We start from the raw sequence: 14,394 nt of genomic DNA, 5'->3' as shown, positions 1-14,394 counted from the left end.
CATAAAAATGTCTGAAAGGAAAAAAAAACCTGTTAACAGTAATTATCTCTGGGGAGTAAACCTGGTAAAAGGTAAGCAGGAAGAAAAGATTTTATTTTTCACTTTAACATCTTATTTTTATTAATTTAATTTATTTTTATTTATTTACTTGAATTTATTCCTACTATTTATTCTTAAAACTATTTAAAAAGTAGCATTTTCCACGCTGTTTGATCCCACACTCCTATCAGTAAAATGTTTGATCAGGTACTATATAACCTATTACATATTTGATATATCTATTTCCTACATTGACGGACTGGATGGTTTAGGGTAAGCATGTAGGTACATATCCAGTGTCCTCTCTCTGAAAAGTGAGGCTCTGGCCTTTGCCTGCTGACAACTGCAGCAGCTCTCTCCAAGTTGTGGTGGGACAGTCCACAAAAGTCACGGCTTCCAACGTTCCTTAATACCTGAGCTTTCTCATCCCCTTGGAGGGGAGTCTACCATCTCTCACCAATTCAGAACACCTGCACTCCAGACTCTCACTAGGGAACACAGCTTCAAACTTGGCTCTCTACTGTGGATACGTCCTCTTAGAAACATTGAATATCTGCTGCCTGTAGTGAAAATGCAGAGCAGGAAGCTGCACACAGGCAGATTCTAGGATTAACTGTGGAAATTTCAGCCAGTTTCACCATAATTCATTGATAAAATTTTGGGCCATCTATGCCACCTCATAGTATGGACGACTTGGCATGACCAAAAGCATGCCTTACCTAAAGATGGTCTGCCAACTGGAAGCTCTTAAGGTAAGCATACTCACCTTCAATCAAGGATTTCTCCTTTCAAGTTGCTTTGCCATGGTGACATGAACAATGTGTACGAATAATGCAAAAAAAAAAAANTTTCAAGTTGCTTTGCCATGGTGACATGAACAATGTGTACGAATAATGCAAAAAAAAAAAAAAGTCAAAATTCCTAGGCACCCCTAAGTTCATCTATCTGACAAAGGAAAATGTAGCAAGGAACATGTAAGACACTGACTGTATTCATTTACAAAGGTATCAACCTCTACCATTGTAAGAAAAAAAAAAATCCTCTTCTAACAAAGACATAGAAATATACTCAGTATCCTCACTCAAGAAACGCGAATTGATTTGGAAATGATGAAAGCCCCTGAAGTCTATAAAACCATGAAAGTATAAATGAGGCAAATTGACCTTAACTCAGCAAATACCAGAATACTAGGAATGGATGATGCCCATTGAGGCTAGAAAGATTTGAGCTGAGGATTACACAGAACGATACCATATGAGCTTGATTTTTTCATGCATAAGGAATTTTCCTATCATCTTTCTTCATTGATGTAATACCTTCTTCTTATTTCAGAAGAGCATTATTGCTTTTATTGATTCTCTCTTCACAGCTATTTGCTGGTTTTATTTGAATTTAATTACTTATAAGAATAGGCTGTATTCTCAGCTTTCACAGAATAAATACCTGTAGTTCCCGGTTGTGATTTTCACACAGTAACTGAAGAAATCTCAGTATCGGCTGCATGATGGCAATTGCAGGACTCATGGTTACTTCCTCTGCAGACTTTTCCTCGGCACTTCCTGCTTCTGGCCCCATGCACATAATGTCTATTTCTGGATCCATTTCTCTTCTGTACACGCAATATGCTTTGGATGTTGCTGAAGAAGCTTCTGTCAATTGCCCTTTCATTCCCTCTTTTAAATGTAATGATGAATCTCTTACTGAAAATAAAGCAGTACTCTTATATGTCTGAACTAATTTCCCTCAGGTAATTAAAAAAAAAAAAAGACAGCCAGGTCCCCAAATTCTCTAATAATTAAATTAAAAATCATCTGACAAGAGATGCAATAATTTCCCGAAAAGGATTTGAGGTTGCAACTAAAAAGTTGAATTTGCAATGGGACATAAAAAAGATCTCAATGCTTAGTCAGTTTTAGAAGGGCTCATGTTTTTCTGACATTATATATATATATATATATTTCATATATATAAATAATTTATATGAGTTCACATATACAAGAAGATAGAAAAATATAACAAACTTCAAAATGTTAATATCTCTATGATTTGTATTTAATACACTGGTGATTTTGTTATTCCAAATACCAAGAAGCTTTTGCTGGAGTTTGGTGCTATAATTTCTGCTCTTCAAGTTTAATTTTCACGGTCACTTAAAAGGTTTGGGGCAGTTCTTTACCATGCATGTCAAAATGAAATCAACCATTTTTCATGTCACTGGTTGCTCTGCACTGATTATGTCTCATTTACATTTGGTCCTGCAGAGCTGTTTCAGTGTCAAGCCCATGACTGAAACTCTTTATGGATGGAAGTCCATGCTCAGAGCCACAGCAGGGTAATTAAACCAAGATAAATGAGATGACAAAGATAAGTGAGATTTAAATGCTCTGTTACCCTCTTTCTCTTACTCTATTTTCCCAAATACTCAAATTACCTCTCATTCGTGGACCAGATGTCATCAATTCATTGTCATCATCCCTTTTTTTGCTACCCAAATCTATGGTATTAACTGTCACTGTCGATCTTATCTCTTTCTGAGCAGCCTTCATTCGGTCATAGAGAACTTTGAAGAATTTTTCTGACCTTTTTTGTTCATGCAACTGCTGGTAGAAAGAATACTGCAAGAAAACGTATGTTAACTTATCAACACCCAAAGAGAGAAAAAATAGTGTTTTTGTGCTTGAAATACACATAAACATAGATAAGAGCACACATTTAATGTGCTAACCATTATTATTTCATAAATTGACAGCCTTTGCCAGTCTCTTATGCAATTTAATATGTACTAGTAATAGCTAGTATATTTACTTAGAACTTTCCACTAAAACCCAACATATTTTCATATGCTATTTAACTTATCCTTACTGATTATATATTTTTAAACATTTATAACAGCACGGTAAGAGGTTACATGGAAAGAATTCTTTGATTTTTATATTATTATAAAGTCATGCATCTATTCTGCACACATTTATCAAGTGCCTACTATGTGCCAGGGCCTAAGCTAGCACTATGGATAGAATAAAAAGGAAAAACAACCACAATCCCTGCCCTCATGAGTTTGTAATCTAAAGTGGAAAGCATCCACTAATCCAATAATCACTCTCTAGAAAAATGTGCTCATGGAAAGTTAACAAAGATTATTTTTTTCTTTATCTAAATTATAGTACATGTAATTTTGAAAGTGTTCCCATGGCAGCCTTACTCACAGGAACTGACTGACAAATGAGTACTAAGTATTTCACTAGATACACTGTTTCACATCGGGTCTAGGACAAACCCACCTTAAAATAAATTCTGCTTTCTAGTGAATAATGATGTAGAAAAAATTCAGCACCAAAAGTATAATTACTCACAGGAACTGACTGACAAATGAGTACTAAGTATTTCACTAGATACACTGTTTCACATTGGGTCTAGGACAAACCCACCTTAAAATAAATTCTGCTTTCTAGTGAATAATGATGTAGAAAAAATTCAGCACCAAAAGTATAATAAAATACATGTTAGCAAGATGTGGAAATACTGAATCTTGGGAATGTTTACCCTAATCACTGTCTGTTCAGTGCCTTATGGAAGTATCCAGGAGAAGAGGTAGGAGGTAGGAAAGGTGAAATACTCCCGAGAAGATAGAAGTTGAAGTGGGTGGGAAAATTATAAGCTATTAATACTGAAATTATGAGACAGACACCACACAAAGAGAAACATAGGTAAAAACTTAATAAAGATAATCCTATAACTATAGTGATTAAAAGAGGCTTATATAAGCTTGATAATAGTGTGAAGAAAACATATGAAAAAATAATAATTTCCAGATCAAGTAAAACTGGCTATCATCCAATATAAGAAAATCCAAACAGCCAATTTTGGGGACTTTGGCTCCTGAAGATGTGTGTTCCTAAAGGATTGCCTGGAACTGTGACCCACAGGTTGGAACGTGTAGGTGAGACTCAAATGACATCAGGTCTTGAAATGGTTGCCCGTCTTGTAATTGTTCATATGGGCAGTGCATACACACACAGAGTGTTTTCTGCAGCCTTGGAAATTGGCTTCCTACCTACAAGGGGAAGCTCCTAAGCAGAGGGCTAGCAACCCCTGAAGGAAGCAGGCCAAAAAGTCACAGTAACCATGGCAACTACAGTGAACCGGTAGAGCTGGTTCTGTTAATTCAAAGGTAAACGCAGCATTCACAGACCTCTACTTCTCTCAAATTAAGCTGATGCTTAAGCCCTAATATTTTCAATATAACAGGGTTAGAAGGTGAAAGGAGTTTCCAATATATTAACGAGAATGTCACGGAAATGTTGCGGCTCTATTAAAACAAAGTTTTATAATTTATGTAGATCTTTCATATACATCACCCCATGACTACTTTTAGTCTAACAGTGTGATGAATAGAACGTACTTATTTTCATTTTACAGATTAATAAATCGAGGTTTAGTGAAGGTAAGTGACTTGCCTAATATTACATAACTAGTAAGTGGTAAAGCTGGGATTTAGATCTAGGTTTCCTGATTATAAGCACTAAATTTATAAAGTAACCTCTTAAGCTCAAAACAATAGAATATTTAAATAGAGGACACCTTTTAAAAATCAAGGCCCTACAAAGCTGAACAGCATAATTTCAATGAAGATTAAAAGTATGTTTTACATACACTTACATAATCTCAATAGGCAGCATAAGGATTTCTTTTACTAAAGATTTTTTTTCTTAGCAAACGACCTCCATTAGCTGCACAGAGAGTAAGGGGAAACTATTGTTTTTAGGAGCCAAGGGTGATAGATAAACAGATCTGTGTGACAGAAGAAGGACTGTCCAAGAAGGACGGATTAGGGTGACTAAAAATGGGAGGAACAGAGAACGGAGGTGCAGTGAGGATCTAGAGAGACGGAGAAAGAATGAAGGCTGGATCAGCCAGTGAAATTTCCCAGGTCTGGGGATGTAGACGGTTATTTCTAGAAAGAAGATGTTTATTGTGGCTAAGAGCACAGAATCTGGATACAGATTGCATGGGCTCGAAACCTGGCTTTATCTCTAAGTGGTTATGTGAACATGGGTCTGTCTCAGTTCCTTCTTTGGTAAGATAGGATAATATATAAGTAACTTCACAGGTTGTTTGAGGATTAGCCAGGTATTAATACATATAAATCTCAGGATAGTGCCTGGTATTTAGTAGGTATTATTTTTCTTATTGTTATTATTAGTGTTCGATCTGAAATTATAATATAAGTACCTCCTCTACCCTCCCCCTCAAATGACCTTTAATAAAGTACATTAAATAATAAACCAACTTATATAGTTAGGAAGGTATAAATTAAGGAACGGGCTTCAATTCGTATGTCAGTGTGATAGAAGCAAGAGAATCCATGAACTGAAAAATCAAGATATTAGTGGCTAAGGAGACAGTGAGAATGTAAAACCTCCAGGGAATTGGTAGAAGACTTGGGAAGAGGTGCATTTTAGACTGCTATAGGGCAAGGAATAAGATTCAAGCTGATCTCAGCTAGACCTCTTAGAGCCAGGAGCACATAGCTGACATTTCGGTTATACAATGATGTACATAACTGAGAAACCTGAAGAGGGGGAGGCTAGCAAAAAAGACTGTCATAACCCATCTTAAAAGAAGATTTTCATATACAGAAGTAATTTAATGCTGTTTCATCAACAAATATTTGTTGAATGTCTATTAAGCACAGTAGATATAAAAAATAGGACAGGATTCCCTACATTAATGAAGTTTACATTTAATTGGAGAGAAAGGTTGTAATACAAATAACAATAAAACAAAGTAGCACAGGCAAAGTGCCAAGTGAGCATTGAAGAAACTAGTGTTACAGGAGCTCAGATAAGGGAATGGTTGCCAACCCCCAGCCAGATAGAGAAGACATTGTGAAGGAAGTAGAATTTGATCAGAACCATTCTCTCCTGAACATTTATTGAACTAAGTGATTGGTCAGACCCATGCCAGACACAGAGGTATGAAGAAGAATATGTGATCTTGACCTTTAAGAATTTATAATTTACTACACAGAGCCTGATGTACACATGAAGAGGTACAACAAAGTGGCAGAAATGCTACTTAAGGTGTCTTCAGGTTATAGCTGGGGCATAGTGACCAGTAATCAATTCTACCCAGCGGGACATGGGGTTAGAAAAGACTTCCAGAAGTCCATTGAGTTGAATCCTCAAAGAGGAGAAAGCGGTATGAGAAATAACACAGCACATTTGAGGAATTACAAAGAGTTTAGTACAGCTGGTGCACAAAAGAAAGGATGGAGGAAGGAAGAGGTGGAATAAGAAAGGAAAGGATTAAATCATGAAGGATGTTATGAACTGTGGTAGGGAGTTTGCCTTTATAGGGCAGGTGGCAGATTTTAAGCAGGAGAAAAACGTTTTCAGAATATTTTTGGAGCCAACATGGAGATGATTTGGAGAAGAGAAAAAATAGAAGCAGGGATACCTCTTGAAAGACTACTCATCATAGTCCAGGAAAAGAGAAGAAGGATCTGTAATGAGGGCTGGAGACGCAGGGATTAAAAACAGAGTACGGATCTGAGAGATGTTAAGAGGGCAGAGTCAGAGGTCTGTCATCAACAGGATGTTCAGGACGGGAGTGAAGGTGGATAAGTTAAGGTTGAGACTGACTTTCAGTTCCTGGTCAGACAACTGAGTAGACGGAGTGTCAGTCCCTGAGAGCAGCAATGTGAAAGGAGGAATGGGCGTATGGAGGACATTAGTGGATTCCATTTAAGACACGTGGAGTTTAAGGTACTGGTGGGACACGCTACTAAAGATTTCTAGGAGACAGCTGGATGTAAGGTCTAGAATTCCAGTGAGTGAGTTGAGAATCATCAGCATAGAGCAGAAGTTAGAGATGTGAAAATGAATGAGACCAGGCTGGGAAACAATTCAAATAACAGAGCAGAGTCCAAAGAAACTTGGGAGATGTCAGGATTCAAGAGTTCAGAAGAGGAAGAGGAGCCCTCACAGGAGGTGAGCAGAAAGGGCAGGAGATAGGCAGAGAAGCTGGAGAGGGTGGTGTCCCAAGACTCAGGGAGAAAAGGTTTCAAGAAGAAAGCAAAAGTCACCAGTGACAAGTGCCATAGAAACGTCATATAAATAAGGACTGAGGTCATTTTGGTTGTGAAAGGATCCAGCGAACAACTTGCCAGGAATTTAAAAGTGGAACATGTAGTTTCTGACGGGAACTGGCTTATTCCTCAGCAATATAAGGACTTAAGTAATTTTAAACATGTAAGGAGGATGAAGGAGGATGAAGGAGGATCCCATCTGATGACCCAGAAACACAAATCTAGAAAGTATTATAATCCTAAGGATTGCTTCTAGAGATGCCAAAAAAATCCTATCCTCTGAATGGTCTACATCTAATTTTATGTAGTCGCCTAGAGAACTTCTTTAGAAAATCCCGACTGAATACCTGGTTGTAGAAGACAATTTCCAAGAAAACCCACTCAGATTCCTCCGTTATCCCCTTCATCAACTTCCCTCAGAAATCTGTGCTGCAGCTTCAGTACCGTGAGAATTTTCAACACTTTCTTTTCTCAACTAAGAAATATTGTTTGAGATTCCTCCGTTATCCCCTTCATCAACTTCCCTCAGAAATCTGTGCTGCAGCTTCAGTACCATGAGAATTTTCAACACTTTCTTTTCTCAACTAAGAAATATTGTTTGGGGGCTGCTTTTTGTCACAGTGCCATTTACTGTTCATGAGGCCTTTATTCCTAACGTCACTGTTATTTGATGTGTCATATAGTAAAGTTCCTGTTGTCCAATGTATTTGATGGCTAATTAAAATAAAATATCTCAATTGCAAATTTGGAAATTCCTGCTAGACATGAATAGGGAAAATGGATTTTGGAATTTCTAATTAGTTGTAAGCATACACTTTCCTTCACTGATCGAGGCAAACCTAGAAAGAGCAGGTTACTGAGCAGCAAGGCTGGAGGACAATGTGTGTTCTCTGGGAACACTTCCCAGCCTGGGCTCAGGCAGCGTTGGGTGTGCAGGAGCCTAAGGGCAGCTTGGCAGGAGCTTCAAGGGGAAACTTGTGTCTTCTGGAAATACTGTTCTTATCCCCTGTGTGCAGCTGTGCATATTGCTCACTGTAGTGGAAGTCCTGGTATAACATCAGAAGAATGCCTCTAAGGAATGTTCTACTTTACTGACTAAATTGTGAAGTCCTATAGTTTCTACAGCAAACCAAATAAATTTATAAGGAAAATGTGATACGTGGATTTTTTTTTTTAAATAGTAATGAGAAGCTAAAAGAAAAACATTAATTTCCCTTGGTTTCTAATGACAAGTAAATAAAAAATACAAATAACAAATGTAATGCCCATGACTGATAAACAGGTACCTGTGTTTGTGTATTTCCTCCTTCAAGCAAGGCAATGCCAAGGAAAATGCCTTCTGAAAAAATTCTGTCATTTTTGGTGTTCACTATAACATCAATGACAAGTTCAGATGCACCCTCCTTATCGAGCAGACACTGAATATCTGACATTGATATCCCCATCTTATCTGAATCTTGTCCAGAAAAGCTTCCTGTGATTGGGAAGAATAAATAAACTTTAGTTATAGGCATTGTAGCATATAAGATTTTCAAATTCTTAAATCGTAAGAATATTTATCAACTTTTTATTAAAGTCTGACACATGTAATTAAATGTCTTTTTCTTAAGAAAAATACTTTAGAAAAAGAAACTAGCTTTATTTTTGTACTTAACTTATATGTTAAGAAATTATGACTTGGTTTAACTATTTTTCCAAAGACAAAAGGCAAAAATCAATTCTTATGTTCAAATTTGTTGTTGCATAACCCCAAATTGTACAAAGGTTTTTAATAGTGCTTTTAAAATAAACTTTTTGTATTTGTGCCATTTAAGTAAAATACTAGAGTTATACTGACATGAAGATATATCATGCAGGCGCGACACCGAGGGTTGCGATCCCGTTACCGGTCAGTAAAAAAGACAATGAATATTCATAACCAATAAAATAAATAAATAAATTGACAGATAAAATTGTAAAAAAAAAATAAAAGATATATCATGAGAATCCTAAAATGAGAAAAAATGAGAAGACATACCTCCCACTTGTGCAGTTTTGGAGTAGGTACCTGATAGATGTCCATTCATACCAACTCCATAATCACCTTTAAAGTATCGATTCAGGAGTATTTTTCTTAATGTGTTACCCTAATAAGAAGGATAAGAAAAGTGTTAATTATTGTTCCATTTTCTAATAAAATCAAAAATGTCAGTATATTAAAATGCCACTTGAAATACATTTTATGGATGATGTCAAGACATGGAAAAATTAACTTTATACCAAATAATATTTTTTGAGGTGAAATTTGCAAATGTGTCTCAATAAAATAATAATAGTTTTACTTCTCATAATAAAGAAAGTAGAAGAAACTTTGGGAAGAGATGAACAGGATTATGGCATAGGTTGTGGTGATGCACATACTTATCTCTGAACTCATCAAGTTGTATGCTTTAAATATATACATCTTTCCATATGTCAATCATACATTGATAAAGTAGTTTAAAAATAATTTTACTTCTCCCAGAAATAAAAAATAAAACATAGCAATTTCAATAGAACGTACTAGAAAAATCACAAACACTATAAATTTAAGATTGCTTTAAAAGTTGAAGGTCCCAGTGTTAGTAAGAATATCAGTGGTGCCTAAAGAAAACAGAATAATAAACACCCTAAGAATTAGAACACAAAAGCCTTAGTTAAAGGAGTTTAGTAGAAAGAGCTAGAAAAGAGCTGAGTGTACAGCAGATGCTCAAAAATTAAGCTTGATAAGACAGAGTGAATTATATTTAAACTCCAAGATGCTTTATTCAGAAGACAGTAGGCAAAAGACAGTGCATCCTAAAAACATGTAATTCAAAAATTCTTAAGTCTTCAATTTTGTACTGATTATAGGACGTTTTTTAAGTAATACATTTTGCAAATAAGGCATAAGAAACATAGGCGATAACTCCAAGTCTTCCCTTTTATTTATGATTAGTATCTCAATTTAAAAGAATGATGTTAAAGTATTATTCAAAGAAGATTTGTTTAAACTATTGAAATTAATACAACAACTGAGGTGTTATTCTCATCTTGCAGGGAAGGAAACAGCAGCCTGAGAGCTTACTTCACTGGCCGCAGATCATGCAGCTAACAGGGGGTTGAACTTGCATCTTGACTGCAAAATCCAGGCCACTTCCCCATGTCGTGCTGCACCCCCCACTCCTCAGCACTCCTTCCTTTTATGCTGTGACACGTGGTTCTCTTTGCTCCTCTCTCTCTCACATGCATGCGTCAGTTTTCCTTCTTTCTCACATGTTTAAGGTTTTCTCCTTAGTTCTTTTGCTGTGTTCCTTTCCCCATCTTCCTTCTCACCATCAGCAATTTCATCTGACCCTCAGTTACATAACCACTTCTGCAGGTCTGACTGCCAAATATGTTTCCTCCAGCCTCAGCCTTGCTCTTTGGAGCCTCTCACTTTGTTTCCACCTAGATTTCCTTATCTAAGTCTTGAAGTCCTACTGGCACCTCAAACTTGATTTTTTCAGTACAGAATATTCCTTCTCTCTTAAACATGTTTTTCTCTCAATTTCAATTTTAAAGAGATCACAATTGTTCTAGTCATTTGGGCTCCCAACTTAAGGAAGTATCTACTACCCCCCCCACCCCAACTTGACAATGATTTGTGAAATCCTACCTATTCTACCTTTTCAACTGTAGCACCAATAGTGCCTTCGTGCATTCTATTTTAACCATATTGAATAATGCAATCATTTCTCAAGTCGAGTCTTCCAAGTCTTTCTCTTTGCTCGCATCACATTCTCTGCCTGAAATGGTCTTCTTCTCTCTTACCTACGGACAGATACTGTCTTCCTCTTCATTCTGTAAACATTCATTAGGTACCTACTGTTTTAGGCTCTATCCTAAGTATGTAAGATTGAACCCTCCCCTGCAAGAGTTTACAGTGAGACAAGTTCCATAGTGGAGACGTACACTAGTCCTATGGAAGCACAGAAGAGGAAGCAGTGGACTCTGCCGAGAGTTACATGGCATATTTCCTTTACTAACCCAGATAATCGCCAGAGCAGACCTGTCTTGTGCATAGTTAATGCACAACAAATATGTCCTAAATGTCCCAGTGCCAAAAATTTAAACAGACACTTGAGTGTCTGCAGTTGCTCATGCATACAGCAACTTTTATTGCTTGATTATTAAATTCTTACAACACAGACCTCTATTATTGCTTCTTATTTCATGTTTCTTCCTTTAAGTCCTTTTTACATAGGGGCATAGCAAGTAAAGGTGATGACTAGTCTTGGAAGAAACAGTGAGTTGTAAGAGCTTATTCTACCAATGAATGCAACTTTACTATTCCCTGTAAAACCGAAGTAGGGCACCTAGAGAAGACATAAGAAATGGAAATAGTTTCTACTTTTTTTTTAAGAGAAGGTTCTTTGAGTTGAATTAATTCCATCTAGCCAAAAATAATCCTTTCAAAAGGGGAGGAAAAAGAAAATGCAACATTTCTTTGGAGTCAAATAGGCTTCTAATGTGTATCTCATTGTAGCAAGAGACACCTTTAAAGAACTTTCAGACACATAAACTATTGGGATGAAGTTAGAAATTGAGGAGAAAAATCTGAGATCAGATTAACTGAAGCACTAAATCTCTTTAAAGGGTAGTTCATTTGTACTAATCATGGATTTCACCTCTACAGACCATTCACACTAACCCTGAAAGATTAAATTTGCCAATTTGTTATGAATAAAGGTAACAAACATGAAAATCCAGGTCTTTTTTCCTTGAAATTGCACAAGTTAGCATCAGTGTCCAGAAGAGAATCTACAGTAAGTGGAAGTCTGGACATTTACAAACCAGCTCCCTGTCCACTGTCTGTAAGAGCATATTCACCACACCTTCTAATCACACTACTCCAAGAACCCAACCAAGAGATAAACAAACAGTAGTTTTGTTTTTTTAAGAAGATATAAAAAACTGCTTTTTATCCTTTGTTTAAAAAATGGTCTTTATATTGCTAGAAGAATAAAACTGTTTAAAACCAATAACAGAGTAAAATTGTGTCACACCAACTTAAAATAATCATCATATTTGTGATTACTTTTAAATTCTCTTCAGGCAAATAAAATAAAATCACAGGTTCCTATCAGATTCATAAACATCAAAATCAAACGAGCAACACTTTTATCATCCAATTCCCGCCTAGTTAGAAGCATATATTTTCTAAGTATGTAATATTCAAAATGCCATAGAAAGGAGAGGAGGTTCCCTGTATCTCTGTTCTTAACTCTAGTACCACATCACCTGGGTTCAAATCCCCTCTATGCCATATACTAACTGGGGGATCTCAGGCAAGTTACTTCACCACTCTGGACCTCAGTCCCTCAATTGTTAAATGAAATAGTCGGAGCACCGACCTTCGTAGGGTTTCTGTGACAACTAAATAGTTATAATTACAGAACGTACTTAGAACAGTTCCCAGCACATAGTAAGTGCTATATAAGTTGTGTATAGTTGACGCTATCTCTACCAGTACTAATATTATCCACATCACAGAACACTTTACAACCTACAAAGTGATTTTTCATACACTTTCTCACCTTATACCAAACCTTTGCACAAATGTGAAAGAAATTTTTAGTATCCTAAGAAAATGATAAAAATAATAAATGATAACCTGCCTGAAAATCCTAGTTTTTCCATTATTAATCAGTCCTTGGAATTAAGTTACTTGTGAGCAAATATGGCAAAGCCACCCTGAAGCATGCATATACTTCACTATAAAAAATGTACCTTACAACTTCCACTAATTGGGAAAAATCCTATCTTTTTCAAACTCCATAATTTTCAGCTAAGACAAACTTTGGTGCTAAAAATAAATGGAGAATAGGCACAGATGGAACAAGATTCTGTTATGTCTTAGTCATTCTCATTAAAGAGTGGAAAACTTCAATATAGCTACATTACCAGTTTAGCAGAACTGGCTTCTGTTGCCAAATACCAAGTTCTGACCTGCAGGATGAAAGCCAAACACTGTGTCCCAGTGTGCCTTAGGGCATTTTTGGTGGCCTACACTGTGATGCGTTACAGTGGTGGCAACTCAGATGAGAATCGTTTCCCTAAATTACTTTAACTCAGATAAAGTAATTGTAGAACCATTGTCAGAAATTCTGATCCCAAGGTTATAAATTGCCAAGGCAGAAATTTGGGAAAGAGCTGAAAGCACATTAAGCCATTTTGGAAAGAATTCACCACAATTGAGAAATTCAACTTCTGTACTGGTTCTTCAAATCCAAAATGAATTCCTGACTGGGCCTTCCATGGAAGGTGTCTTTTTTGGGTTAGGCCAACCAGCAAGGAATGTCCTTTACAGTCTTTTCAATATCAGAGTTAATTCCAGGCCACAAGACACTGCTTTTAGCCAATGTCTTCATGTGAACACATCCCAGATGTGCTAAATGTAATGTAGCCAAGATAACTAACAACCACCTTCTGAAATTACAGCAAAATATCTCCATAAAAAGACATATTGTGTGGCCAGAGAAGTCATGCTGACAGTTTGTGAATATCTGGGAGGACTGGTTTTTTCCAGGACACTCCCTGTTACACCAAGTCCAATGTATCAAAAGTTAAGAAGCTCAGAAATTATTGCCTTTCATGGACAGAAAAGATTAAACAAATATTAATCCTGAAAGGACTAAGGATTTTCTTCCATGTTTGAGAAAGCACAACACTGTTTGCCTTAACAGGGGTTAATTGCCTTAGGAGTGAAGCGTTCAACGCTGTGATATTTAAGGTACTTATTCTACATTTGTTCCTGTCGCCCTGGAAGAAAAAGATACATTAAGGTAATATTTTTTTCCCGATTATGAATAACATAATCAAGACATCATGAAAAAATGATACCAAACCAGTACCTAGAAAATTGAGTCCTCAACTGCAAATTTAAAAGGTAACGAAAATTCCAAAGTAAAGATGCTCAATTTAAGATTTGCCCTCAAAGATTAATGTTAAGCTATGAATTAGCCTCACCAACACCTGCAAGGAGATGATGGTGATTGTATGTATCTGTAGTCCCTACACAGTCTCATTTTAACATAAAACTTGGTATTAGCACAACTGGTGTTTCCTTAACCTTTTGGTTTAATGACAGTATGTCCAATTATATACTTTTCCTCATTTGAATTCTCCGGGATTTAAAAGATACAATTCTCATTTCAAAAATAAATTATTGTAACAATTATATCCTACAAGACTATATTAGGTCCATCATCATAATCTACTACAAC

At 36.4% G+C, this 14,394-nt stretch overlaps 1 protein-coding gene across 1 annotated transcript in view; it reads right to left on the bottom strand.

Annotated features, from left to right (window-relative positions):
- LOC103603825 (inositol 1,4,5-trisphosphate receptor type 2) overlaps nucleotides 1-14,394 on the bottom strand; it is a gene marked incomplete at both ends in the record, with an annotated part of 166,825 nt that overhangs the window by 48,906 nt on the left and 103,525 nt on the right. Inside the window, 4 exons of the mRNA XM_008588413.1 lie at nucleotides 1,483-1,739; nucleotides 2,471-2,654; nucleotides 8,416-8,603; nucleotides 9,147-9,255. Of these exons, the coding sequence (XP_008586635.1) occupies nucleotides 1,483-1,739; nucleotides 2,471-2,654; nucleotides 8,416-8,603; nucleotides 9,147-9,255 (738 nt within the window). The remainder of the gene's footprint in view (nucleotides 1-1,482; nucleotides 1,740-2,470; nucleotides 2,655-8,415; nucleotides 8,604-9,146; nucleotides 9,256-14,394) is intronic.

Source organism: Galeopterus variegatus, unplaced genomic scaffold (assembly GCF_000696425.1).
Source record: "Galeopterus variegatus unplaced genomic scaffold, G_variegatus-3.0.2 Scaffold4807, whole genome shotgun sequence".
NCBI classification, from domain to species: Eukaryota; Metazoa; Chordata; class Mammalia; order Dermoptera; family Cynocephalidae; genus Galeopterus; species Galeopterus variegatus.
This window is presented reverse-complemented; position numbering and strand designations above follow the sequence as displayed.